General features: G+C 33.7%; 2 protein-coding genes and 2 non-coding genes across 4 annotated transcripts; 3 read left to right on the forward strand and 1 right to left on the reverse strand.

Annotated features, from left to right (window-relative positions):
- Window positions 1-486: 486 nt before the first annotated feature.
- On the reverse strand, window positions 487-650 carry LOC129917411 (U1 spliceosomal RNA). The gene has a single exon (XR_008772769.1). It is a non-coding gene; the product is annotated as a U1 spliceosomal RNA (small nuclear RNA).
- A 6,325-nt stretch (window positions 651-6,975) lies between these two features.
- LOC129914212 (acetylcholinesterase) lies at window positions 6,976-21,318 on the forward strand. The gene is made up of 6 exons (XM_055993355.1): window positions 6,976-7,563; window positions 15,676-16,070; window positions 16,138-16,270; window positions 18,472-20,123; window positions 20,187-20,498; window positions 20,710-21,318. Exons 2-6 carry the CDS (start codon window positions 15,817-15,819, stop codon window positions 21,314-21,316), a joined length of 2,958 nt encoding a protein of 985 aa, XP_055849330.1. The 5' UTR covers window positions 6,976-7,563; window positions 15,676-15,816; the 3' UTR covers window positions 21,317-21,318.
- LOC129917412 (U1 spliceosomal RNA) lies at window positions 14,589-14,752 on the forward strand. Its single transcript, XR_008772770.1, has one exon. It is a non-coding gene; the product is annotated as a U1 spliceosomal RNA (small nuclear RNA).
- A 1,806-nt stretch (window positions 21,319-23,124) lies between the features above and the next one.
- Window positions 23,125-26,506, forward strand: LOC129914468 (exosome RNA helicase MTR4). Its single transcript, XM_055993738.1, has 3 exons — window positions 23,125-23,387; window positions 23,452-25,093; window positions 25,152-26,506. The coding sequence occupies exons 1-3, from the start codon at window positions 23,275-23,277 to the stop codon at window positions 26,457-26,459; spliced, it is 3,063 nt and encodes a 1,020-aa protein (XP_055849713.1). The 5' UTR covers window positions 23,125-23,274; the 3' UTR covers window positions 26,460-26,506.
- Window positions 26,507-27,839: the final 1,333 nt, after the last annotated feature.

The raw sequence follows: 27,839 nt of genomic DNA on the forward strand, positions 1-27,839 counted from the left end.
CTTAAACATATTTCATAGGGGTGAATACTAAGCAATTACCTGCAAACTTTAGGTCGCTGGCTCTCGGTCTATTACTTTAATTAGCTTTTTTTACTGGATTTTTTTTAATGAAATCCATTTCCGTTTTTGAAACTATAGGTTTCAGTTCCAGATAAAATTTGCACTGCAGATTTATGGTTCTTAAAAGTCTGGGAATGGGTTGAAAATCTGCAAAATGCAGATAAATCTGCACTAATGGCAACACTGCCAGGACCAAACTTCAATTTGGGACCAAAATATGCACTTTTGCACAAAATTGGTGCTTGTTGCACTTCTAGTTTTATCTAAGATTCTAATTTTTGTATCCTAGTCCTAGCCTAACTTCAAACAAGCAGCAGCAGCCATTAATGCACTGTTAAAATTTATTTTAATTTTAATTATAAAAAATTGAATTTAAATGTTATACTATTAAATTATATAAATAATTAAATTTTGATTATTATTAATGTCGGGACGGCGCGAACGCCATTCCCGGCTACCAAAAATTACACGAACGAGTTATTCACATTAGGAACAATCGCGAAGGTCAATCCAACCGTAGTGCAATGGCCAGACCTCACTTCGGGGGAACCGCCTTGTTGATCACGGTAGCCCCTACGCCAGGTAAGTATGCTTTACCGTTATATTGTTTCATTTCTTATTAATTTTTATACAAGAACTAACTGTAAATTGTATAGAATTAAAACCTAAAAATACTCCCTTAAAACATAAACTACCTTTTTTTGTTATCAACCACACACACAAACTAAATAAACTACCCTCTCTTATACAAAAATATAAAACGCATGACAGGAAAAATAACTTGTTGAATGATATTCTAGGAAAAACTGAAAAAAAAAACACACAAAAATGTCTAAAATGCACAAGTAGAATTTTGTTCTATATTTTCAACCCTCATCCCTTGGAATAGGAAATGTGAAAAGTGAATTTGAATTTTCTTCAGCAGCACCGAAATGATAAATCTTATTTCACAATTAAATAGTTTCTTCAATTTTAAATTAGAAATTATGCAAAATTCAGCAAGTACCTACCTAGTCTTCTACAGACTACAACAGATAGCTTCTGTGTGCACCTAGCTAATATGAATCTTTTCATTCCTCATATCTGTCTGCATCTTTTAGATTATTTGGTCTCCATCCGAAAGCCAAGTCAGCAATATATTCTTTTTTGTTTGTGAAGAAAAAATAAAAAACAAATTCATCTCGTAATTCGTTTTAATCACCATCAATTGATGACCAAGCCACCTCATCATCAAAACCATAAAAGACGGAACACGAGGAGGGAAAATTGTCAACTAATTCGATGACCTCTTCAGGTCACCCATTAAGCGGCTTGTGCAGCAGCAACGGCATGGCAGCCCGTTCTCCCTTTGGAATTTCTATCATCACACTCGTTCAGCAGCCATCAGAAAGACGTTATAAGTCATCTTGTTCCGCTGCGATTACGATACATGATTGTGACTTGAGAACTGCGATTCAAGGGGATGCTGTGCCAAGTCATCATCATCACCTATAATACTGGCTTGATCTTCGATTAATTAAGTAAAAACCCCTCCCGCCTCCCAACTTCATGTTGCAAGACAAAAAATACTCAGTTAGATTGGTGGATCTGTATTCGTGTATCATCTTTTAATGAATGAACACAAACCGAACATGAGAGCTAATTGTAGACTTGTGTTCCGAGTTTATAGCAAAACCTAAGCTTCGGGTTGGGTACGGGTTGTAGAATGTAGATATATCTCAGCAGAGGGCGCAAAACGGGGTTGGGAGAATCTAATTTGGTCTGTTTTAATCCGTTTCTTAAGTGATGTTAATGAATTGAGACTGAAAGCGGGTCACTCAAGTTCTTGACCTAACTAAAATCGTATACTATATATCATCAATTAGATATGGTGGTATCGTATCTAGTCAAGAAGTATGGGCGGCGAGTATTGTCTGTTGTAAATTAGGGAAAAGAAAAACCGACTTTCGACTGTTTTTTGATTTTTAACTTGCATGAAAGGAAAAAAAATCACATACAAAAAATATATAAAAATTTTGAATAAAATAAATTGAAATCGAATCAAAAAAGAAAGACAAAAAATTTCCCTAAATTCTACAAATAGACTCTTGTCTTTTAACCTTGACTTTGTAAGTCTCTCGGTTGAAAAAAAAAATGAGTAAAAATGAGTTTTGATTTTTGGGTGTTATGTTTCAATCGAATTATTGAATTACATTTTGTGATGAGAATGACAAAATGACCCAAATAGAATAACTTTTTAATGAACTTGCAATTAAATAATTTAAAAATAAATTAGGTATAAAAAGTGTATTAGTTGGCGATTTTCATTGAATTTGTGGACACTTCAATTAAAGTACTTTTTTTAAGTGCGTGTTAAGAAAGAGAGGAAACAGTCATTTGATCTTTCGAACTTTTGTTAATTTTTTTATTTGTTTTGGCGAAAAAATGAGATACCATAGAGGAAATTGTTTTGTTGGTGATGATGAGTCGATTTCTTTGAATTTTTAAGATGTTTCACTTAAACTTCCGTTGTTTCAAGGAAAACTTATAGGTAATTTAGAAAAAAAAATTATTATGGAACTTTTATTGCTGAAATTAACACCACTTTACTGAAGTTATAACAGAGGGTGCATAGAGCAAGAAGTACTTGGGGATACCACTCACTACCTTTGTCGATGTGCAGAACTATTTTACCTTCAACTTCCTTGGAAACCATTTCTTCCAGAATCCATGTGCCCTACGTTGAGTTGCCGGGGTCCCGGGACAAGCGAATTTTTTCTCTTAATCAAGTGAGACATCAAAAAGAGAGACCTTTACGCTCTTTTAACCACAAACCAAAAAAATTTTTGGAGGTTTGGTTCCGGTGATATTTCCAACCAAATATTTTGTGTTTTTTTCGTTTTGTTTAGTTTTTGAAGCCCATATCTTTTTACCAAGTCTCGAAATTGGTTTTGAATAAAGGATATGAGTTCAAATTAACAGGTTCTATTGATTCAGTTAAAGAAGATTATAATTCTTTTTTTTTTATTATACCTATTGATATTTTTACTTGCTCTATAGGGCAAGTATTGGTTTCGTGTAGAAAATAAAATTTGAGGTTTTAATCAAAACCAACATTACGATGATGGAGAAGATCAAAAAAGTGGTTTTCGTCATGCCGTCCGTCGGTCTGTGCGTGTGTGCGTTCCCTAGACCCGTTTTTTTTATTTTTTTAATATCTCCTTTTTAACTCATATCTCCCATATAACGTTTTCGACGTATTGCAATTTTCTCGAAAACGGCTGTAACGATTTTGATTAAATTTGGTATACTTAATAGACTTATTGATTCTAACAAAACTGCGTTTTTAGTTTTTCTCAAAAAATGCGGAGAACTGAAATATGGCGTTGCCGTTTTTTAAAAATTGACATATTTTATTTTTAAAGTTCATATTATATTTCATCAAAGCATAAGTCAATTTTATTAAAAATTTACAGACATCATTTTGAAGTATAAAATGTAAAAAAAAAAAATATTTTTAAAAACATTTTTTGAAAAAAAAAAATTTTTTTAGTAGTTTAATTTTCAAACTTTCGATTTTTTTTTTTTTTTTGATTTTTTTTTCTCGACACTAAACAAAATCTTAAATTTCCAATATATATTTAAGATAAAGATACTGTAAACTACAAGAGCAAGTACGTGCGACCCAGTCGTGCATTTTATTTTTTCATACATTCGGAAGCAGATATTTTCGGATCAAAGTTTCGAAACAAATTTTGGTTTACAGATACGAGTTCACAATGAGCAGGCCTATCAGTTTATGTAAAAAATTACAAATCTATTTTTTTAAGATTTTCGAGAAAAAAATGAAGGTTAACCCCTTGCCTAAAAATAATTCAGGTAAAAAAATAAACCTTGGACAAACGAAGCACAGTGCACAACCAACAATTTTTTCACTGAATACAAAAATTACTTTTTGTGATTTTTAAGGTGACAAATAATAATTCCGTTATAATTTTAAAACTGGGTAGCCTCATTACCCATCAACAAGACAGCCCATAATCATTGAATTTTCATGAAGACATTAAACAAAAGCCCCACAGTGCCTGCATATTATGTCGTTTATCACATATTGGTCAAATTAAAAAAAATGAGAACCATCATCATCTTAAACAAAAATAACGGTTTATTTGCAAATCTCAAAAACAAACATCAAATCATAATAAATCCCCGTGCGAGTGGCAAAATAATGTACATTCCGGTTTAATCAAATGCAAAAATTCACGCTAAAGTCACACATGGCTATCAAAAAAATAAGATTTCCTTCAACAAGATTTCAAGAATTTTTTGCACCATCACAATTAAATGTGCACTCCTGGAAAGATTTCATATCTTAAAATGAATGATTTGACATGCAAAGTGTGCACTAGCACACACCAGCTCAATTATAAAGATGCGCTATCCAAAACTTGTTCATATAAGCGCCACTTATGTGGTGGATGGGACACGGCACAATTGCAAAAATTAAATTGTTCTTCTTCTCGCTATGGATATAGCAGCAGCAGCAAAGATTCTCTTTTTGTGGACCAGGAGACGATATTTTATCGTATCAACTACAGTGCGCATTGCAATTATATAAATAATAAAAAAGAAGAAAATACCATTAACACTGGCATCATTACGATCCGCTATAAAACATAAATCATAAAATATTACTTACAATATCCCCTGGGGGCTGCCATCAGGTTAGCACCCAGGAGCAGCACCACGTATAGCTTAACAGTTCCTTCTGTCAAATATACCGGCTCTCTTGGCTCTATGCGATGATAACACTGCATCGATAACCCTCCGAATCAATTTGAATTTCGATTTCTCTCTATTCCAATCCAAACTAACGAAGGAAGAGTTCTTTCATGGCTAATGTGTGGATACTCCCGGTAGATCAGTCCAGGGATAAACTTGTTCCATAGGTAAAACAACCTGAAGATATACTCAGTCATGATGAACATGAACACAAGATACAAAAAAAAAAAACAACAATCACGGAACAGAAAACATCTTTTCTGCATTTATCTATTCTATAGTACCGGCGCCCACCGCTGCTGCTGCTGCCGGTGCACTAACTCGATCTTATACTATACATAACTCCTCCATCCAACCAACCGGTAAATATACCCAGGATAATCAAGCAATGATAGGGAAGAGAAACCATGAAGTACAACTAGCAAAGAACATAATTTCCCAATCACGATTTCGAACCATATAACACCTACTCGATCCCTAATGATCTGGCTAATGTTACCAGTTCCTGACATTCACCGAATACTAGCGCCCTCTTACCGTGTCGCGCTGCAGTATAGTGTTGGCTTGCGGAGAGTGGTTTTTGTTGATCATGAAAGATGCCGAGATTATACATTCTCTTATAACGGTATTCCAAGATGTATGTATATGTATTCTATATAGTTATGCGGTGGGTGACCGTCAAAAAGCATTTGCATGAAAGAGAAGTATCCTGGGGATACCAAAGAGGTCTTCTTTATTCTTGCAAGCTTCTCTACAGTTCATACATACACCCGCACTTCCAGCTCAATAGAAAAAAAAAAAAAAACGCCAGTGAGGTCGGCATGAGTATCAAAAAAAAAAAAATATTTCGATGCAAATAATTCAGCAAACAGACCACCAAGAAACTTTTGGTTTTCATCTATTAATAGAAATTATATATTATAAAAGAGACCTTTCTTTTGATGTATCACTCGATGGATTTGGAGAATTGTTTTGAAAATGCATTATTTTTAGGCAAGGGGTTAACCTTGATTTTTTCTCGAAAATCTTAAAAAAATAGATTTGTAATTTTTTTACCAAAATGAATAGGCTTGCTCATTGTGACCTCATATCTGTTAACCAAATCTTGTTTCGAGACTTTGATCCGAAAATGTCTGCTTCCGAATGTAAGAAAAAAAAAAATATTTCGATTGCAAATAATTCAGCAAACAGACTACCAAGAAACTTTTGGTTTTTAGCTATTAATAGAGCTTAAAGCCCAACTAACATTTGAGCTTCGTTAAAGGTATTACAGAAGCTATATTACAGCTTCTTTTTAGTTGTTGGGCATAGAAAAGGATACAAGTTTGACCCTTTATAAGAGTGTTCTTATTAGGTCTATAAGAAGCTTAAACGAAGATTTACCGATGCTCTACCAAAAATCAATAACAAAACTTGGTAATTTCTGTAAAGCTTCTATAAATTCATTAACCAAGCTTGTCCGAAAAACAAGCAATCTTCGGTTAAGTTTCTTTAACAGTATTTAAACAACTTATTAGAAGTAGTAAACAAGTTCGAACTTCTGTAAGCAATTAAATTCTGAAGTAAGCTTAATACGAGCTGTATAAAAAGTAGTACCTGCGAGAGTTCAATTTACAGAAGCTGTTGTGTTAATTGGGAGAGACTCACCTACCCCATAAGTTAACTACCTAACCAATATCAACCCCACTGTTTTTGATACTCAAAACTCAACACACGATCTGATCATGTATTCTTGCCGATGTGCATAATCCAGCAATACTTTTTCCACCTTTCCAGTGTCTATATAGAGTCTAGAGAACATAAGGCAAAAGCCACCTCCACCTTTGTATGTAGATACCTTTAAGCCTCTTCACATTGTATATTCTCAATCAACAATTGAACTAAAATTTAGGCCACAATCGTGAGTGGTACCTCTCTCTATCTCAAGCTCAAGCCAATTCACCCTCGTTTTGCTGAACAATTTTATTCCAACGTGTTGAGTCTGAGACAAAAACAAACAACCAACTACCAACTCAACGAACGATGACAAACTCAGAGTCTTCGTTTCGTCTACGTGTTAGTATGAGAGCAGTTAGCAACTTTACACTGCTCACGATTCGTCGAGACTTTTTAATGACTCTATAGAGCTGATGGTGCTGGTTGCTTGCTGGATGTGAAGCCACCACACTTCCATTGAATTGCCTCAAACAAGCAAGCACCAGTCTATCGTAGTTACTCGTCGTGTTCGGTTCGGTGCTTTGGAAGAACAATCTCTTGGATGTATAAGAGAGGTACACCTTAAACGAATCTACTACCAAGTTGGGCGTTGTCGCGCCTTCTTCAAAATCTGGCAGTTTTTTTGTCGGTTTACAACTCTATTGATTTCGAAATTTCTGTTAAAGCTTTTTATAACTCTTATCACTATTTCGCAGTAATTTCCACCTGTGATTAGATTAGATACTTTTTTTTTTTAACCTGACGTGTATACAACCTTTTGTGTTTAAAAATGAACAAAAAAAAAGTATCTAGATAAAATATCTTGCTATTAATCCGCCAATACTTATAGATACCACCTGTGTGTTTTTGAATTGAATTCAGTTTTTATTTGTTGAAGTTTTTATGTGAAATAAAAATTCTATTTGAATTATAGTGAAAGTGTTATTTTTCATACAAAAGTGTTGACTGTATCTTAGTATCTCTACAAAGAAGCAACCTTAACATTCTAACACCCACCCAGGTGTTATTGGTATTAAATGCTAAAAGGTCAGTGTACTCTTCCACGTTTGTATAACTGCAACCACTGCAACCCTGCAATCATCGTTTATAGCGGGAATCTTTAAGTCCTTGTTCCACTTTTATTAAGAATTCACATATTTCCCTTGTCCAGTACTTATTCTGTTTGTGACTTCAAAAAACCCTTGATACCTTTTACCAATACCATAAAATAACTTTAACACATACCTACTCAACAGCAACCTACACTACCTTTTTTTGTTAACAATATTTGAGAGGGGAGGCAAAAAATATTCTTACCTGTATCTTTTGTTTGTTATTAATGTTACCACACACAGGTATGTTAAGGTCTGACAGGTGTTACCAGATTAAAAAAAAATATATATGCACTTGTAATAAATTTATGCATGATTCATACGAAATAATTGTTTTTTTTTTTTTTTTTATTTTTATTGATACCTCACACATCTAGAGAGCTTAGTAGGTTTATTATTTATTTATTTGCCACTGATAAAAACAAAACGTGACTAATTGTAAAACTCACGGTAAATTTGTTGGGAATTTATTTTAAGATGTGGAATTTGATATGCCATCGTAATTTTAGGTGCATTACATATTTGGTTTGTTTTAATTTATGATGCTCTCTAAATCGATGGAAAGTCACTTGCTTTAATTTCTACCAAAAATAAAAAAGCGAAAAATATATGTATGTAGTTTCGGGAACGTTTTTAAACCAACCAAAATAAATATGTAGTAGATTTATATTTAAATGTACTTTAATTCCGTTAATCATGTTAAAATTCTATACAATTCATCTATAAAATTTTAATTTAAAATGAAATTTGGGACTTGGTAGCATTTCGTCGGTGACTCGTGCAAAGTTACTCCATTATACCAAATTTTACAGAAGAGCAAAAAAAAAACTTCCTATTTTCGAACTAAGACATGCTACTTTTTTGAATTAAAATCAGATTAAAACTAAAATTTTAATAATGAATCAAAGGAAATTTCTGGTTTCAGAGATTGTAGTTTTCAATTAAATGTAACAGATTGCATCAAAATCTCTTGTTTGATAATGTTGGAGTTACACACTTTCCGAGCGTAACCAACCAACGATTTCGCGAAAGTAAACTAAACGTCTATTATGGTTACTGACATATTTGAGTGTGTGTTGGCTCGATCGCTTAAGCTGGTTTAGACTATTATAGTTGGGATTGTTGATGCTTCTAGTATAGTTGGTCTAATCTATTTTACACTGGCACTTCAAGCTTCATACAATTTTATAGTAAAATTGACATAAAATACAGTGACATATAAAGCTTGACAGTTTTATTCCTTCAAAAGGTAGCGTGAAATAGAAAAAAGCCATTGACCACTAGTTGCCCATAGTCTCGTAAATGCCCTAACTAAAAAAATTTTCGATTTTGATTTTTTTGCATATTTGGAGTAAAGGCATTTTGTCTCTGATCTATTCCCATTTATTTTTCTAGCCTTGTACTCCAAATATGTACAGTACATAAGTCAGAAAATTCCAAATATGTTTTTAATTTTTTTCATTTTTATATGCAAATTGCGATAATGGATTAAGTGTTTCCCTCTATAACTCAGAAGTATGAAAAATGTAGTAAGGGCCTTTACGAGATTATAGGCAGTAGACCACACTCAATTTCTTTAAACACCTACAAACCTATATTTTCTAATTCATCTGGCAACTCTCTTTATCCTGAAACCTTCTTCAATCCATGTAGGTAAAGGTAGGTATCTTATATTTTTACTCTCTTTTGGACTTCTTTTTCAAAATCGCCATCCAACTAGCCAACAACCATGATATACTCACTACTCACTACTAATACCCAAAAACCAACACAACCAATATAATGCGTTTCGGCATCAAGTTTCATTGTTTGGTTTACTCTTTTTTTTTTTTGGAGGTATATTAAGTTGACTTTCTTGCTTTCGTAGTCAGCACCTTATATAGAAAAAAGTAGCTTACAAACAATTCTGAAACAGAAATTAATTCAAAAGAGTGAACGTTTTACACAATGACGTCAGGTCAGGTAGAGCAGTTGTAAACTCAACTATAAGAGGCCACAAAACAGGTATTAACAACACAAACGGTTACGTGTAAGAAAACCAGTTTTAAGCGCATTTACCTGGATTTCTTGTTATTTGTTTCATTTACTTTTATATTGGCAGCAGCGTGTTGCAACATTTGGTAAACAACATACAAGAAGTATAACAACAACAACAACAACAAAATAAAGCTAGATTGTTGGTATTAAAATGTTGTCATTTGGTTTTGGGGACTTCTTGAAGAGACCACCAATTTGAAGACTTTCGACTTTTGTTGTCAAATGGAAAAATGTTTGTGTAATTACAATATTTCTGTCTTTCTGAGGCTTTTTTTACAGCTCGACTCCACATGATGAAGAAAAAGAAAATAAAAGAAATAAAAACGGTTTTCTCGTTGAATTAGAAATTCAAAAAACGTTCAAATTGACGTTTGACAGGAAACGTGCGTAGAATGGAATGCGCTAAAACCACAAGAACGAATAGGTTTATCTATCCTGCATTAAAACCTCTATAAGCTCAATGAATCACAGCTGTAGGATCAATTTTTCTTTGCTGTTTTATTGGTTAAGATAGGAAATTTATTCCTTACTTGTTGATGTTCTAGAGATGTGACCAAACTAAACGTTAAACATTGGCACACATGGTGACTGTGTTGCTGGCTGACCACAGATAGCCTCACGCAAGGTAGCTTATAAGAATTATTCATCGTCATCGTCAAGAGTCGTTAGTCTGACATCCAATGAGAAAATTACTGCGGATGTTAAACTTTTTTTTTCTGTTTTCCTGACATGTTTTTCTTCTTGTGAGCGCCACCTTAAAATAATGTTGACAACAACTTTCGGATGTTTAACTGGTTTTTGTAGACCAATTTAAATTTTAATCTGTCGTAAAGGAGCTTAGAAGGAAGGTACTAGAGAGGTGCGTAAGCTATTTAAGATTGAAAGATGACTATCTTCTTGGGTATAGAGTGATTTGTAGACATCATTTTGGAATGACGGATTATTATGCGGTTTTTTCTAAAAGGAAATTCTATGCGATGTTTATAATCTGGGTAGCAAAGGGGGGTATTAACCTACTTTGATGTTACTCGTGGTGAAATAGCCTGAAATGAATATTTTTGATTGATAGTAATCGCATGCATTTAGCAATTGTGCGTAAATGAAATATGATATGAGTATTGAATAAAATAAGCCTTATTCAAAGGAAATATTTTGTATTAAGGTTAGCAAAGGTTTCGCAATTTAAGGTCATGTTTGATTGATGGCTGATCTGTCATTCAAGTTTTTGATATTCCTTTCGACCCGCTCCTTGGCAGTCTGGGTACAAGTCTACACAACGTTACAAAAAGGCCACATCACAAACATCTGGGAAAAGAACGTTTGGAGGTGGTAGACTCATTAGTAGGCGATAAGTACCTAGATCTAGAACTATATACTATAATCAACATATGAGTTTCTGCTGGAGCAGATAGAAAAATGTAGTTGTTGTATTAGATTTCTACTCATAAGTAGCCTACCACCCCCAAATTAACGCGGTTGTTATCAAAAAGAACTTCGAACTTCCTTAAACGAACCAAAGCAACATTCAAAAGAAAGTAGTTAAGTACTCATGAGTACTTAATTATCGATTTTCAATGGAACGCACTATAAACAAAATCAATGTGATTCCCATACACTCGGGCAAAAGTTCATGATTATTTCTATTGGTTAACGTACTAGATCATCTACCTACACATAAGTAGTTAACCACATCCAAGGTACATACTCACCTATCAAATGCTCTTTTGCTTAAGTCGATATGGGAATGTATAGTTAGAACAGAAGTACTAGATTATGGTTTTATCTTTTCAACTTTTTATCTGTCATTTTCTTCAAAGTAATGTTTGGTGTACTTTTGATTTTGACAGATTCGAACATTTTACTTGTTAAACTTAAATCTTATAATTGATACCGAATTGTAACTTAAGAATTATTATGTCATTAAGCAATCTGTTCATCATCTTTGTATGGTTTCTCTCCTGGTTTATCTCTAAAGTAGTGTCTACATACTTATTATAAGACTCAACAACTGACATAAGGAAAAAAATTACACAAGCGCCAGCGATTTGTTTGCAATTTAAGAATAGGTATAGCTAGACCTACTTACTTTAGGTAATGATACGCGGCGGTGCGCGAGACGAAAAAGAAGTTGTAGAACTAATTAATTGGCAATTGTGAAGCCATAAATATGTATATTTAACAAACTTGATGTCTTCTCTAGATGTGCATTTGAAGTTTCACTTCTTCTGTGATGAAATAGAAAAACTCTTTTGTAATTCTTATAGGTTTAAGTTAGAAATCGAAAGGAATATCAATTACTTACCTACACCAATATCAAATAACTAGCAAGTTGCAAGTCATATGCGTTTGGTGCCCAATACCTATAAGAAATATGTCAATCTATATTGCGGTAAACCCTTCACGTTAGAAAGAAGTTTAAATTAAAATGGAAACTTTTGTACCACTATATTTCTTAATCTAGAAAACACTTAAACGGATCTTATGTGATTTTAAATATTATAGAGAATGTTTTGATCTAGAAAAACAAAAACAAAAAAAAACAAAAAAAAGTAATAGAATCGAAAAAGGTTTTAGTTAAAAGTTATGCATTTGAAGTAGCATAAGGTAGACAAAAGCCTTTCGAATTGCAAATCAAGTTACTTTTTTTTAAAGGAAAAAGCACCTACTTTAGCCGCTTTCCATCGGAGGTAAAGTAGAAATCTAATACAACAACTACACATACCTATCAACGCGAACTACTACAATCATGTTGATTGTATCTAGTAGTAGATCTAATATTCATTTACTCATGAGCAGTATACCATCTCTAAATGAACACGGCTTGAATTAACAACTCGACAAGTCACTAACCGTATAGGTATCTTAAATATATTAGAGCGAACATCTCAGGAATACTTTATAACGTACTTAAGACAAAGTAAACAATTTTCTTCATTCTTCATTAATGCTAATTATGTATTACCTATTGTCTCTTCATTTATTACAAAGTTGTTATTAGTCATCCAGGTTTGATGAAAGACAAACCAATCCCTAGGAACGAACAGACAGACACATTCCATAGACCCATAATTTAAAACCCTGTCTCGTATGCTTACCTACCTATTCAAAGTATCTTCAATTGAAGACCTGGAGTTTTCTTTCACTATTGCATGCAAAGCGAGAGTGGAATCTCAATCTCACCCAGTAAAATCATACAGCATATAAAAATAATAATTGTTCACCACATGGAATTATTTATGTTAATTGCCATTGTTGATTATGTTTTTATGTTCTTCTTTTATTTTTCAATAAGATTTTTTTTTTTCTTCTCAGATGGTTTCATTTTGTCTTCTACTTTTTTTTCAATTCGCAGAGAATTTAGTCATTAAATTGAAAAGCAAAAAATGAAAACCACTAAGCTTAACCAACTAACCAACCTATCGGCAGCACCGGGAAATACTGACGGAAACTGGGACATACAAAATAAAAAAAAAAAACAACAAAGTTTCCATTTTCATTGGGAGAATAAAAGAAATTAATTATCTGCTACTCCTTGATTCTGATTTCTTTGTGATAGATAAGAAAGTAGTTAAGTTTTAATTTCATTGAAGATTCTTATGATAAAGAAATGTTAACAGCGCTATTCTGCTATTCGATTCACGTGTATCTTTTGATTCACATAATAAATCACGTCAAATTGGCTTTGAAAAAACTTCTTTCTTTCAGTGGTAAGGCCTTGCTTTCGTTAGTTTTTGAATTTTGCAAGAAAAACTAGGTGTTTATTTGTTAAACATTTATTTTTACCGCTTTTTATTTTAGACTTTTACGCGAATCGGATTGCAAGTAGATAAGGCTGCGAGTTTCTACTACTCACTTCATTAGTCTGTTCAAATATTGGCCATTATACGTTTACAGTTCCATTCTATACCCATTAAAAAAAAAACCTTATACATATATGTAGTTACTAACAAGTAGGTACATGGCAAACTAAATCAAATTCTAAAAAACGTTTAAAACAATTATTTTTCAGCATTTGGGTAGGGTTGTCGTTTGTCGAGTCCTTCTTCGTATTTAAGAAATGGCGCCCAACATTTTTAAAATAGAAGAAAGGTCTTTCCTCAAATCCTATGAAATGTCATACACTTTGGGTAAAACGTCTTTATTTTTCGTACTTTTAGCAATTAACGAGTAATAACTTGTTCATAATTTTGAGATGGCACCCAACATTTTTCAGATAGAAGAAAGTAACAAGTACGCTTTAGTTTGGTGTAGGTACCTATCGTTTACCCTTTTTTAGTGTATAAAACTTAAAATAGATTTTTTGTGCATACTTTTTTTTTCATTTGAGTAGGGTTGCCATTGCAATATTTGTAGGTCCACATTCCTTATACTTTTTATACATTTTTTCACTAAGTACCTATTTAGGCTTTTGTTTGGCATTCTAAGAATTTCTTATTTGACCAAACTACAAAGATGTGAGATGTCAAATATGTGACAATTTTTTCTTAAAAATAGGGTTTCCACATAGAAGTTCCGATTTTAAAACCTTATTTTTTCATATTCTGTTTCAACTTATCTTTCATTTGGCACCAGTTTTTGCCTTATGAGTTATGAGGTAAGTAACACGACGGCATCTCTCCGACTACCTACCTACCTACCTAATTATTATCTGCAGAAGATAACGTCAGCAAACGAAATGCCCTTCGATTCCTACCCATTACTTTAATCACCTTCACCACTATTTTTTTTTTCTTTTGAGTAAAATTTCACTTTCAATCATGCAATTTCCTCAACATCCCTTCTTACCACCAATTGATGCACATAATAGTAAATGAGTTTAAAGAGGCAAAGGGTGGTTTGCATTTTTTAAACACAACTACATACAATTCACAGTCATTTGTAGCAGTACTTTTCATAAGAGTTCAAACATTTTAATAGAAAAGCATACTTACCTGGCGTAGGGGCTACCGTGATCAACAAGGCGGTTCCCCCGAAGTGAGGTCTGGCCATTGCACTACGGTTGGATTGACCTTCGCGATTGTTCCTAATGTGAATAACTCGTTCGTGTAATTTTTGGTAGCCGGGAATGGCGTTCGCGCCGTCCCGACATTAAAATTGAAATTATCTTCTCTTAAATTCTAGTTATTAATTGATTTTTGTCAATAGTTTTGTAGGCACGGTCCTTGTATATAAAATCTATAGTACTATCATGAAGTGCAATTTTTTAGTTTGTTCGTTACCTGAGTGGTCCCGAGGGCGCTTAGATCGAATTAATAATGGGAGTAAGGAGATGAGATATACATTTCTGTTTGAAATTTGACATTTTTTTTAGTTCGTTCGCTAGCTTACTTTTTTGGTGGCGCTGTTTTTTTTCATGATAGTACTATGGAATATTTATATTTTATTTCTTTCCAAACGCCCATTTTTTACATTTTTCTATAAAAGAAACTATTGAACTTTGCTTAGAAGCAAAGTCGTATAATTGTTGGGGTCATGTTCAGCGTTGCCACTTTTCTGCAATTGCAGTAGATCTGCTGCATTTCTTGCAAAAAAATAAATCTACAGCCACTTAATAAAATCTACTGCACTTCTTCAAATCAAATTCCAAGCGTTTTAAGGAAATAAGAAACCAATTCCTTTGTAATAAATACTATTCTAAAAAGCTGCAAAACACCAAGATTAACACTGTTCAAAGTGTTTTTGGCACAACAGATAAAGTCTGGGTTTGTAAAAAAAAAATATAAAAGGAAGTACAAATGCTTAATTTGAATTCTTTTTGCTTGTTAAATAAAAAATCTACTGCATTTTTTTTATGGATCTACTGCGCAAATTTTTGGAAGTGGCAACACTGGTCATGTTTGGTATTCCTTAATTTCTTTCCTTAAATTCCTTTACCTCAACTTCCATTAAACATTCTGGGAGTTAAATTGGTATATACCTACCTAACCTAGATAAATAAAACTCAATAAAAATGCCTAATAAGCTTTTTGTTTTAACCATTTTCTTTAATTTTCTTATTTTTTTCTTACAGATGAGAGATAACAAGTTGCAATGATGAACACACAAATAATTATCAAAAGGGTTGATATAAATCATTCCTGAAAGTAAAACCATTTACCTATCCGACTTATTAACTAACATAAAAGCACTGCAGACTACACTCAACAAAAAAATGCACAATTCACAATTAAAATCCTCAACAAAAAACCCCGTTTCTTGTGAGATGGAAAAGAAATTAAAACGAAATTTCAAATATCGAGATAAATTATCTAAGCTTTGGCTACCAATAGTCTTAGTTAGTTTTATAGTTTTATCTCAATCAATTGTGGTCAATGGTCAGACAAGAGATCCAAGATTCTATTCAAGACCTGGTGTTGATCCACCATATAATTATCCGTATCCTAATCCAGGTGACCCTGATTATAGGTGAGTTAAAAGATTTATTCCTTATTTTGGGAATTATTTACAATATTGGCTTCTTTTTAATTTTTAGAACGTATTTATTTAATGATCGTCGGTATGGACATTATCCACCAAATGGTTATGGCAATAACTATCCCGGACGCAATCCCCCAGGACAATATCCTCAAGGAATGCCAAATGAGCCAGGATTTCGTTTTGATCCAGTGAGTTGGTTTACTTTTAAGCCTTTAATAGTATCTAATAACCACATTTTAACATGGCAAATGATACATTAGTTTGTTTACGAGTAGTATTAAACATACTAGATACTATACTAGCACTTTACTATAGATAAATTTTCAATGGAACGCATTTTCAAAGAAATCAATACAATTCTTATCTACTCGAGCAGAAGAGCATGAGTAGTTCTAGTAGTAAATGTACTAGATCATCTATTCATGAGTATAGTTTACCACCTCCAAAGGAGCATGGCTTTTAACGTAACTCAGCGATTACATCGAATTATTATGATAGCCCCGTTCCTTTGTTTACTTAGTTTACTCATGAGTAGAAGATCTAGTACATTTACTCCTAGAACTCTTCATGCTCTTTTGTCCGAGTGGATGAGAATTGCATTGTTTTCGTTGAAAATCACTATTAAACTACTAGTAGTAAGTACTTTGCCACCTCAAAAAAGGAACAAGGCTGATGTGAACCTATTAAATGTTAGCCCCGTTCCATTGGAGGTGGTAGTTTACTCATTAGTAGATCTAGTATTACAATTAGGTAATACATAATCTTCTACTCGAAGAGATAGGACATATGAATGTGTAGTTGTTGTACTAGATTTCTACTCACGAGTAAACTACAACCTCCAATGGAACAGAGCTATTAAAGGCATGTTCACACTAATATGAAAAATTCCCGAAACCCCTGTCATCTTGTAAAACTGTAATGTTCTGCCTATATTAGAATAATAAATCCTTTACGTTTCAAAGAATCTAATTTTAAGTTAGATTTTTTTACACAAGTTGGATTCACTTGCATAATATAGGTTCTTTATCTACGCATCTATGCAAACATTATTTGAATCATCACAGTTCACAGATTTGTTTTGCTTAGACGTTATCATTTAATAAAATCAAATAAAAAGCCTATCAGAATGTGTCATATCTTTGTATTTTCTTAGAAAAAAATATAAAAATAAACGAATACAGGTCAATAGAGTCGAACTGGGTAATAATAAGATTTGATTGTTTTCCCCGGTATATCAAGACTAGATATTTGTTTATGTATCACAAATGTCAGACAGTATAAGTATCTACTTAATTGACTTCAAGCCTTTCAAGCTTCAGACTTAGAACATGTGTTCTTAGATATCAATGAAGCTTATGATTCATGATTTTGATAAATAAAAAAAAAACAAGAAACTGCTTTCAATTAAAACTTGCAGTGTACATACCTACATAGATACAAATGTAAATTGAAATTATTGTAAAAACTGATTTTCGTTTCGATTGATGAGAAATGATAAAAATAGAAAACTTAGAAAAATATACAAATATATTATATATTATATATGACGATCTTCTCTACAAATTAAGCTGGAAGATTTATTCAATTAAACACGAGTTTTGTATTTATAAATCATTAAGGGGATATGTTGATAATGTGCTAAGCTTGGGTGATTCTGATTAGTGTGAGAAATTGTAGATATAAAAACTTTCGATATAGAAGATATCATTTTAGCCTCGTTCCTTTGTAATGCAAAACAAAAATGCTATTAATGTAGTAAGGGAAATTCTCTGGCTGATAGCTACATACCCCTGTATATCTTCGAGCTATACCTAGTACGATTATTTTAAATTGCAATTTTGTAACTTTGGTCTTATAAGCCAACACAAGCTTTACTCTGCCCGCACCTATTATAGCTTCTGCCTAAGTTTTAGTTCCTAACAAACATATCTCCTTAGATTCCTATCACTTACCACGGATGATCTATTTATACAGAGAAAGAGATAGATGTCAAATTAGTTGCATGGTCCCTGCTCGGGCGCCTGTTTTACATGTTAATTAAGGTTTTTCGAATCGAATCAGGACACTGATGCGCATACACTGGGGGAAAACATAAATTGAAGTTGAAAGGTCTTTGTTTCAAAGATGAACTACTTTGATTTATGTGACTTTAAGATACGAAACCATCAAAAATTAACCTTTTTCCCACGTTGATTTTAAAATGTTCATCTTCAACGCAAAATCATTCCGAATAATAGTTAAAGCAATGTGGTTTTCATTGATTTTACGTTGTTTTATGGTGGCTTTTCCCTCAGTGTAGGAGATTCATTAAAACATTACTTTAATTTTACCCTATAACTTTGAAAACTCTTTTTACAAAATTAATTATTCTATGCTGTTTCATTTCCAGAACAATCCAAATTCCCAACAAACACCATTCCCAGGTGTACTAGGTGGTTGGCGCGAAGATCTCCAAGGCAAACAACGACGAGATTCCATAACTCTCGAAAGAGATGTCTTTGTAACGACAAATTATGGCCAAGTTCAAGGCTTCAAAGTGCACATGTACGATAATCCTGATCCAAAATCCTTCTATCGACCCTACCAAAGCCCAGTGGATCGTATCATGGGTGAATGCTCTGTATTTTTGGGTATTCCCTATGCAATTCCTCCCACATTTGAAGGTCGTTTCAAACCTCCTCGAACACATCGTGGTTGGCAATTGTTGCAAGCTGTAGATTTTGGTCCAGCATGTCCACAACCAGTCCGATATACTGGAGCAACCAAGGGCATCAATGACATGGATGAAGATTGTCTCTATTTGAATATCTTTTCACCAAAGACTGGTGCAGGAGTTGCACAAAAATACCCAGTAATGGTACACATTCATGGCGGGGAATTCATAAGAGGAGCATCAAACCTATTTCAGGGTCATACACTTGCGACGTTTTATGATGTCGTTGTGGTCACATTGAATTATCGACTGGGAGCCCTTGGATTTCTTTCGACAGGTGACGAAAATTCTCCAGGAAATTATGGAATTCTTGATCAAGCTATGGCTCTTAAATGGATCTATGATAATATTGAGTTCTTTAATGGTGATCGTGAGGCTATAACTCTCTTTGGTCCTGGAGCTGGAGCCGCCTCAGCTGGTATGTTAATGGTAGCTCCTCAGACAAGACACATTGTCAAAAAGGTTATAGCTCAATCTGGTTCGGCTTTAGCCGATTGGGCATTTATTCAGGACAAATATCGAGCTCAGAACACAAGTCGAGTTCTTGGACAGCTTTTAGGTTGTTCTATAGAATCTTCGTGGAAATTGGTGAATTGTCTCCGAACCGGACGAAGTTTCTACGAACTGGGAAATGCTGAATTCCCACCTCAGGTCGGTACATTTCCTTGGGCTCCAGTTTTAGATTATAACTTCACCCTACCTAGTGACGATTGGTATGAAGGTTGGCGCATGAAAGATTGGAAATTCCTATCTGAAACTCCTGAAAGTCTCATTAGACAATCAAAGTACTACAAAGGTTTGCAATACATGACTGGAGTTACAACTCAGGAAGCTGCATTTTTCCTTTATCAAAACGAAAGTCTTTCGCCGTATTATCAAATCGATGAAAAATTCTTCGATCAGAAAATTCGAGAACATGTTTTTCGTTACAATTATACGCTAAATCCTAATGGAGTCTATGAAGCCATTAAATATATGTACACCTATTGGCCAGATCCTAATAATACGACAATCATACGAGATCAATATGTCCACATGATGTCTGATCTGTTGTATCGAGCTCCAGTTGATAAAATGGCCAAATTACTATTAGAAAAGAAAGTTCCAGTTTATCTGTATGTGTTGAATACAACAGTGGAGGCTTTGAAATTCCAAGAATGGCGAAAGTATCCACATGAGATTGAACATTATTTTTTAACTGGAGCTCCATTCATGGACACAGAATTCTTTCCCAAGAAGGATCACCTTCAAAGGAATATGTGGACCGATAATGATCGAAATATGAGTCATTTGTTTTTGAAGACATTTTCAAATTTTGCTAGATTTGGGTAAGCTTTGTTAGAATTGCAAGTTCTGAAAATTTATTAAAATTTTTTAATTTTTTGTTTTAGAAATCCAACTCCAGAACAGGTTCTGGGAATTCATTATGAACGAGCCTATCAAGGTGAACTACGATATCTAAACATCAACACGACTTATAATTCTAGTATTTTACTCAACTACCGCCAAACCGAATGTGCCTTTTGGACTCAATATTTGCCAACTGTGATTGGAGTACTTGTGCCCACTTATCCACCGACTACGGAATTCTGGTGGGAACCCAAGGAACCACTGCAGATTGCCTTTTGGAGCATGTCAGTTGCATGTTTCTTTCTAATTGTTTTGGTTGTGATTTGTTGCATTATGTGGAGAAATGCAAAAAGGTGAATCTATGTAAAATTTCAGTACTAGATCTACTAATGATCTACCCATTAAACGATTTTACTTTTATAAAGCTTTACAGAAGCTACAATAGCACCTGTTTAGGCTTTATATACGTAGTATTGTTAGTTGGGTAGTCTCATAGACTCATACATTTTTCTTGAAGAAGAAAATACCCGAGTAGTAATGTGAATACTTCTCTTTATCCAACAGACAAACAGATCGATTTTACGACGAAGACGTATTTATAAATGACGGCCATGAGCTCGATCGAGATGGTCGATCTGTTGTAAGCAGTCCGAGTGGTATTGACAATGCTCACATGGTTACAAATCATCACGTTGTCCGTTCACGGGACAATATTTACGAATTCCGTGACTCACCCTCAACAAAGACTCTTGCAACAAAGTCTCAAACAGACACAACCTCTGTTCGAGCACCTAGTTCTCTTGCCAAAACAGGAAGTCAAACTTCACTGAAAAGTGGCACATCATTGAAAGAATCTATCGGACCATATTCAGTTAAAGATGGCAACTATCCCAGTCTTAAGAAGCCTCAAAAGATGGATAGTGAGCCACGAAGTGGAAGAAATATTGCTTCTGTCGTAGCCAATGGAAAGAAACCACAAGTTGAAGAAAAACGACTTTTACAAAGAGAACCACCGATCTCTAGTACTCCAATGACAGATAAAATTATTATTAATAGTCGGAGTACAACTCCGGTGCCAAATCCAAGATCGACTACACCCGCAGTTGTTGCCATGAAACCGGCTGCAAGTCGGACACAGCTAATTGAGGGAATACCTCAAACGTCTGTATAAAACACATCTAAATTTGTAAAAAGTTTGAAAATTTAAATAAAATAATTTTAGTTTTAAGAATCGATAAAATAATTACATAAATAAAAAGTGCTAAGAGATAGCTTTTTTACTCAACTTTCATTAATTTTATTTTTTATTTTAGGCAATAGACTTAAAAAATAATTTTTATAGAATACAAAATTTATTATTATTTTATTTTTAAATTAAGTTTAATTTATTTGTTAAATAAAATAATTAAGAAATGCCAAGCATATTATTATTTTTTTTTTTATTTAAAGAAACTTTTAGAATTTTAAAATGTATTAGGAGTTTTTTTTTATTATATAAAACTCTCAAAATGTCAGATCAATCCGTCCAATTCGTAAGATATTAAGTGTGTTTTGTATATTAGAAGTTTTTAGAAGATGAGAATCTCAATGTAAATATTATAAACTTCTATATTTGTACATTTAAATGCTAATTTTAATTTTTAATGTTAAGTTTATTTTTAAGATGTAATCGTCTATTATTCTATCATTTTTTTTTGTATGATTAGTTTTTGTACTGTCCAATTTTATGTCTTATATTATAAGTTTTTCTATAAATAATTTTGTTTTGTAACTTTTTTCGCTTTTCAATGTTGTTTAAAAATATAAATATATTATATTTGAAGTTTTTTTCTAAATATTTATGCAATGCTTTGTGGTGTTTTTGTGATGTTACGAGTATTTGTTTTGTTTTGTCTTAATTGTTGCTTGTAGATATTTTTGTAACAAAGTCTCTTAAATTATGAGTTCTCAGTCAACAGCCATTTATGCATTTTCTTAAGGTACAAAAAACAAGGCTAACTTTTGCCAAAAAAAAAATATTTTCGGATTTTCAAAAAAAAAAAATGCCTAAAAAGAGGCTGAATTATTTGCAATCGAAATATTTTTTTTCTTAATTTCGGAAACAGATATTTTCTGATCAAAGTCTCGAAACAAGTTTTGGTTTACATACATATATAATTATAATTACAATGAGCAGGCCTACAAATTTAGGTAAAAAATTACAAATCTATTTTTTAAGGATTTTCTAGAAAAAATCAAGGTTAACCTAAAAAATAGGCATTTTCAAAATTTCCTCAAAATCCATCGAGTGAAAGGCATCTTTAAGCTCTATTCAAACTCTGGTCGCTGAATTATTCGCAATCGAAATATCGAATTATTTTTTTTCATTCGCAAGTAGGTTTCGAAACAAGATTTGGTTTGCAGATATAAGTTCACAATGAGCAGGCCTACAAATTTAAGTAAAAAATTACAAATCTATTTTTTTAAGGATTTTCGAGAAAAAAACAAGGTTAACCCCTTGCCTAAAAAATAGGCATTTTCAATAATTTCCTTCAAATCCATCGAGTGATACATCAAAAGAAAGGCCTTCTTAAGCTCTATTCATAACGGAAAACCAAAAGTTTTTTGAAGGTCTGGTCGCTGAATTATTCGCAATCGAAATATCGAAATATTTTTTTTCATTCGCAAGTAGATATTTTCGGATCAAGGTCTCGAAACAAGATTTGGTTTGCAGATACATAAGAGTTCACAATGTGCAGGCCTACAAATTTAATTAAAAAATTACAAATCTATTTTTTAAGGATTTTCGAGAAAAAATCAAGGTTAACCATTTGCCTAAAACATAGGCGTTTTGAATACTACACATTCTTTTTTTTAATTATAACTTGCTTGCTATAAAATGCCCATATCGTCGGTAGGTTATATTCCTTTCTACTGGAGTTGTGTCAAATTTTTTTCCTCCGATCTACTACTTTTTCATTTCTTCATTTCGATCTGTCACTTTTACAAAACACGCTTTTTGTCAGTGAATTTGCCTTCTGAGCGCAGTGTTTTTACTTTTCTTATTTTTTTCTTATTTAATTTAAACACAAGAATCATTTAAAAAAATTATCAAAGTAATAAAAGAAAAAACTCATTTAATTAAGGAAAATGGCAGATATTGATGATTTATTTGATTGTTTCGAAAGCAAAGAAGACACAACATCTGTCCCAGTTGCTGAAGAAAATGTCCCCACAGTCGATTTAGACGAAGAAGAAGAAAAGTAAATAAGACCGAATTTCTATTAAAAAAACCTCATAACTATTTCTTTTTTTTTTTTTTCAAAGTAAACCAGTACCAAAACGCCAACACAATGATAATGACACCTCTTCTTACAAACGTCCCAAAGTTACCGAATCAATACTTGACGACATCTGCGTTGAGGCTCTCAACACTCGCATATCAGTTCACGTTATAGAATCACCCGACTCATGCACCCACGAGGTGGCAACGTACCCGGGACAAGAATATACCCCATTAACTCCATTCACTGGTCCCCCCTCTAAAGAATATCCATTCATATTGGATCCTTTTCAAAAAGAAGCAATCATGTGCATTGACAACAACCAAAGTGTTCTTGTCTCCGCACACACCTCCGCAGGCAAAACTGTCGTCGCTGAATATTCAATTGCTAAATCTCTTAACGCCAAACAACGAGTCATTTACACAACTCCTATTAAAGCCCTGTCCAATCAGAAATTCCGTGAATTCACCGAAGAATTCAAGGATGTTGGTTTGGTCACAGGTGATGTGACCATCAATCCATCGGCTTCTTGTCTCATTATGACAACAGAAATTCTCAGAAATATGTTGTATAGAGGTTCGGAGATTATGCGAGAAGTCGGTTGGGTGGTTTTCGATGAAATCCATTACATGCGTGATAAAGAACGTGGCGTTGTCTGGGAGGAGACTTTAATCCTTTTACCTGACAATGTCAGGTATGTCTTTCTCTCGGCTACTATTCCCAATGCTCGTCAATTTGCCGAGTGGGTGTGTCATCTGCATAAGCAACCTTGTCATGTGGTTTACACTGATTATCGTCCAACTCCTCTGCAACATTATATATTCCCAGCTGGAGGCGATGGCATCCATTTGATTGTGGACGAAAAGGGTATTTTTAAGGAGGACAACTTCAATACAGCCATGCAAGTCCTCCAGGGAGCTGGCGATGCAGCCAAGGGTGATCAAAAGGGTAGAAAGGGTGGAATTAAGGGAGTCAATGCGGGACAGACAAATATCTTTAAGATTGTCAAAATGATTATGGAGCGTAACTTCGCTCCGGTGATCATTTTCTCTTTCAGTAAGAAAGAGTGTGAAGTTTATGCAATGCAGATGGCTAAACTCGACTTTAACACAAATGAGGAAAAGAAGCTAGTCGATGAAGTCTTTAATAATGCTCTCAGTGTTCTCTCTGAGGAGGATCGACAGTTGCCTCAGGTGGAGAATGTTTTGCCACTATTGCGACGTGGAATTGGCATCCATCATGGTGGACTATTGCCAATTCTTAAAGAAATCATTGAAATTTTATTCGGTGAAGGTTTGATTAAGGCTCTTTTTGCCACTGAAACCTTTGCCATGGGATTGAATATGCCCGCGAGGACTGTACTTTTTACGGCTCCGAGAAAATTCGATGGTAAAGATTTTCGATGGATTACTTCGGGAGAATATATTCAGATGTCTGGTCGTGCTGGGCGTCGTGGTATTGATGACAAAGGTATTGTCATACTTATGATTGATGAGAAAGTTTCACCATCTGTGGGAAGGGCTATTGTTCAAGGCAAAGCAGATCCTATTAATTCGGCGTTCCATTTGACTTATAACATGGTTTTGAATTTGCTTAGGGTTGAGGAAATCAATCCGGAATACATGTTGGAGAGGTCATTCTTTCAATTCCAAAATCAGAGTTCCATTCCGGAATTGTATAAACAGGTAAGATTCATATCTCTTAAAGGTTCCATTTCATAAAATCCAATTGAATTCCCACCAGGTTCAAGATAAACAACTGGAACTGGAGAAAATCAAAATTCCCGATGAACACAGTGTGGCATCTTATCATCATATTCGTGATCAATTGGACACTTTGGGCAAACAATTCAGAACTTACATTACCAAACCTGAATATTTGATGCCATTTTTACAGCCAGGTCGACTTGTCAAAGTTCAAAATGAAACCGATGAATTTGACTGGGGAATAGTAGTGAATTTTAAGAAACAAGCAGATAAAATTCGTAACCCACTTAAATCAGAGACAAATGTAATCGTAGACGTTCTACTGTATGTCACTGAAGAATCAGCCAAAACCGACGAACCTAAACCATGTACTCCCGGAAAAAAAGGCAACATGGAAGTTGTCCCAGTTCTGCATAAACTCATTTCGCAAATTTCCTCCTTACGAGTATACTATCCAAATGACTTACGTCCAGCTGACAATCGTAAAAGTGTTCTTAAAACTGTCGAAGAGGTTAAGAAACGTTTTCCCAAGGGACCACCACTTTTGAATCCTATCAAAGAAATGCACATTAAGGAACCAGAATTCAAACAAATTGTCGAATCAATTGATAAATTCGAAGAACGACTTTTTGCCCATCCACTGCACAATGCCAAAGAGTTGCAGGCTCTTTATGGCAAATACACTGGCAAACTGGAAGTTCAAAATGAGTTGAAAACTGTCAAAGGCAAACTGAAGGAGGCCCGGAGCCTACTGCAAATGGACGAACTACAAAAGAGGAAGAGAGTATTGCGACGAATGGAATACTGCACAGCATCGGATGTTATCGAATTTAAGGGTCGTGTTGCGTGTGAACTCAGTTCGGCCGATGAACTGCTCATGACCGAATTGATATTCAATGGAGTGTTCAATGAACTGACCACTGCCCAATCCGTTTCACTACTATCGACTTTTGTGTGTGACGAAAAATCTTCCGAAACGCCACAATCCACCGAAGAACTATCTGGGCCACTTCGCTCAATGCAAGAATTGGCACGCAGAATTGCCAAAATCTCCAATGAATGTAAGCTAGATCTAGACGAGGAGACTTATGTGGAAAAATTCAAACCTTTTATGATGGATGTTGTGTTGGCGTGGTGCAAGGGAGCATCGTTTTTGAGTGTTTGCAAAATGACAGATATATTTGAAGGATCGATTATTCGTTGTATGCGACGATTGGAAGAGCTTCTCAGGCAGATGTGTCAAGCGGCAAAGACAATTGGTAATACAGAGTTGGAGAATAAATTTTCGGAGGGTGTTCGATTGCTGAAAAGAGATATTGTATTTGCTGCTTCATTATATTTGTAAAAAAAAAAAAAACAAAATTATAACATTTTGACCGAAATGATGGATGATGATGAAGTTTTTTAATTTTTGAATTTTTTTTTAAATAATTTCTTCTTTTTTTTGAAAATGTAATATTAGACCGATAAACAATGTTAAATACATACACACATTATACAAAAAAAACTCACGTTTTCTTAAAAATTAATAAAGAGTTAAGTTTCGATGATTTCCTTTGTGGATTGTTTAACTTAAACATGCGAAGGTTATTCAAAGTGGATACAGTACATCGTCAGTTGTAAGAACGGATTAAGTCCACTATTGATGCAAATTGCATCTCCTTAGTTGAAAAACAAAAAAACTTATTTTGGGTGTCGAAGTTACAGGGGCTGAAAAATTGTATAAGAAGTTTGAAAAATTCAGGATTTCGGGCTATTGATTATGTCCTCACGGGTTTTAATTGCAGAAAACGTTGAATGGGTTATAAGAAGATAAAACCGCGGAGTGAGAGAGTGGAAATTGAAGAAAGGGTGCAAAATTTGATATATTGATTTCAAAACTTCTTGTAGAGAATCAAATTTAATATCGGAAAAATGTTTTTAAAAATTGAAAACAAAAATTCCAGTCATAGGCGTTGTTCTAAATAAAAACAGGAGATTAAATTCAAAATGCTGGGCTCAATAAGTTTTCTAATTGAAAATTAACCGAAGAATGAAAAAATAAAAAAAAAAAAACCACAATAAAATTTTTTGTTTTACTATTTTCGTATGTGATCTAACCTATGTATATGTATGTACAACACTTTTTGGTTTTAATTACTTAATATAGTTAATATATTATCATTAAAACTTTTGTTTTAAATAAATTATAATATTCACTTCATTCAAAATTTGGCTTTTAGGTGAAATTTCAAACGGTAAGTTGTAAGAACGGAATAAGTCCAACGTTTTTAAACCGTTATACCTGTCTACCAGAAACCGATAGAAATAAAGTTTTTGTCTTATTCCACTCAAAACCACATAAATCTTTATTTTATCTGAAAGTCAAACACCTGAAAACAGTAAAATATAGAAGCTATTCAGTTTTTTGCGTTTTCCCAACAATTTTGCAAAATGGACCTACTTCGTTCTTACAACTTACAATTATTCATTTTATCTAAGAACATTTTTGCTTTCCTAAAATAAAGACTGTTTATTTATATAAAAATAACCCCATTTATTAAATGTTTTATAACTTGCAAACATGACCATATACATTAGGGTGGGTCAAAAACATCGAAAATTTTTTTTTTGATTTGGTACTCCGAAAAATCGATTGCTTGACCCCTCTAGAATATACACACCAAATATGAGCTCTTTATATTAATGGGAAGGTCCTCCGCTTTGCAATTTTCCATTTTTACAT

Source organism: Episyrphus balteatus, chromosome 3, assembly GCF_945859705.1.
Source record: "Episyrphus balteatus chromosome 3, idEpiBalt1.1, whole genome shotgun sequence".
NCBI classification, from domain to species: Eukaryota; Metazoa; Arthropoda; class Insecta; order Diptera; family Syrphidae; genus Episyrphus; species Episyrphus balteatus.

Coding starts and splice junctions, on each gene's coding strand:
- LOC129914468 (XM_055993738.1), top strand. CDS start 23,275: ATGGCAGATATTGATGATTTATTTGATTGTTTCGAAAGCAAAGAAGAC. Junction 23,388..23,451: donor TTAGACGAAGAAGAAGAAAA/GTAAATAAGACC, acceptor TTTTTTTCAAAG/TAAACCAGTACCAAAACGCC. Junction 25,094..25,151: donor TTCCGGAATTGTATAAACAG/GTAAGATTCATA, acceptor AATTCCCACCAG/GTTCAAGATAAACAACTGGA.
- LOC129914212 (XM_055993355.1), top strand. CDS start 15,817: ATGCACAATTCACAATTAAAATCCTCAACAAAAAACCCCGTTTCTTGT. Junction 16,071..16,137: donor CCAGGTGACCCTGATTATAG/GTGAGTTAAAAG, acceptor TTTAATTTTTAG/AACGTATTTATTTAATGATC. Junction 16,271..18,471: donor CAGGATTTCGTTTTGATCCA/GTGAGTTGGTTT, acceptor TTTCATTTCCAG/AACAATCCAAATTCCCAACA.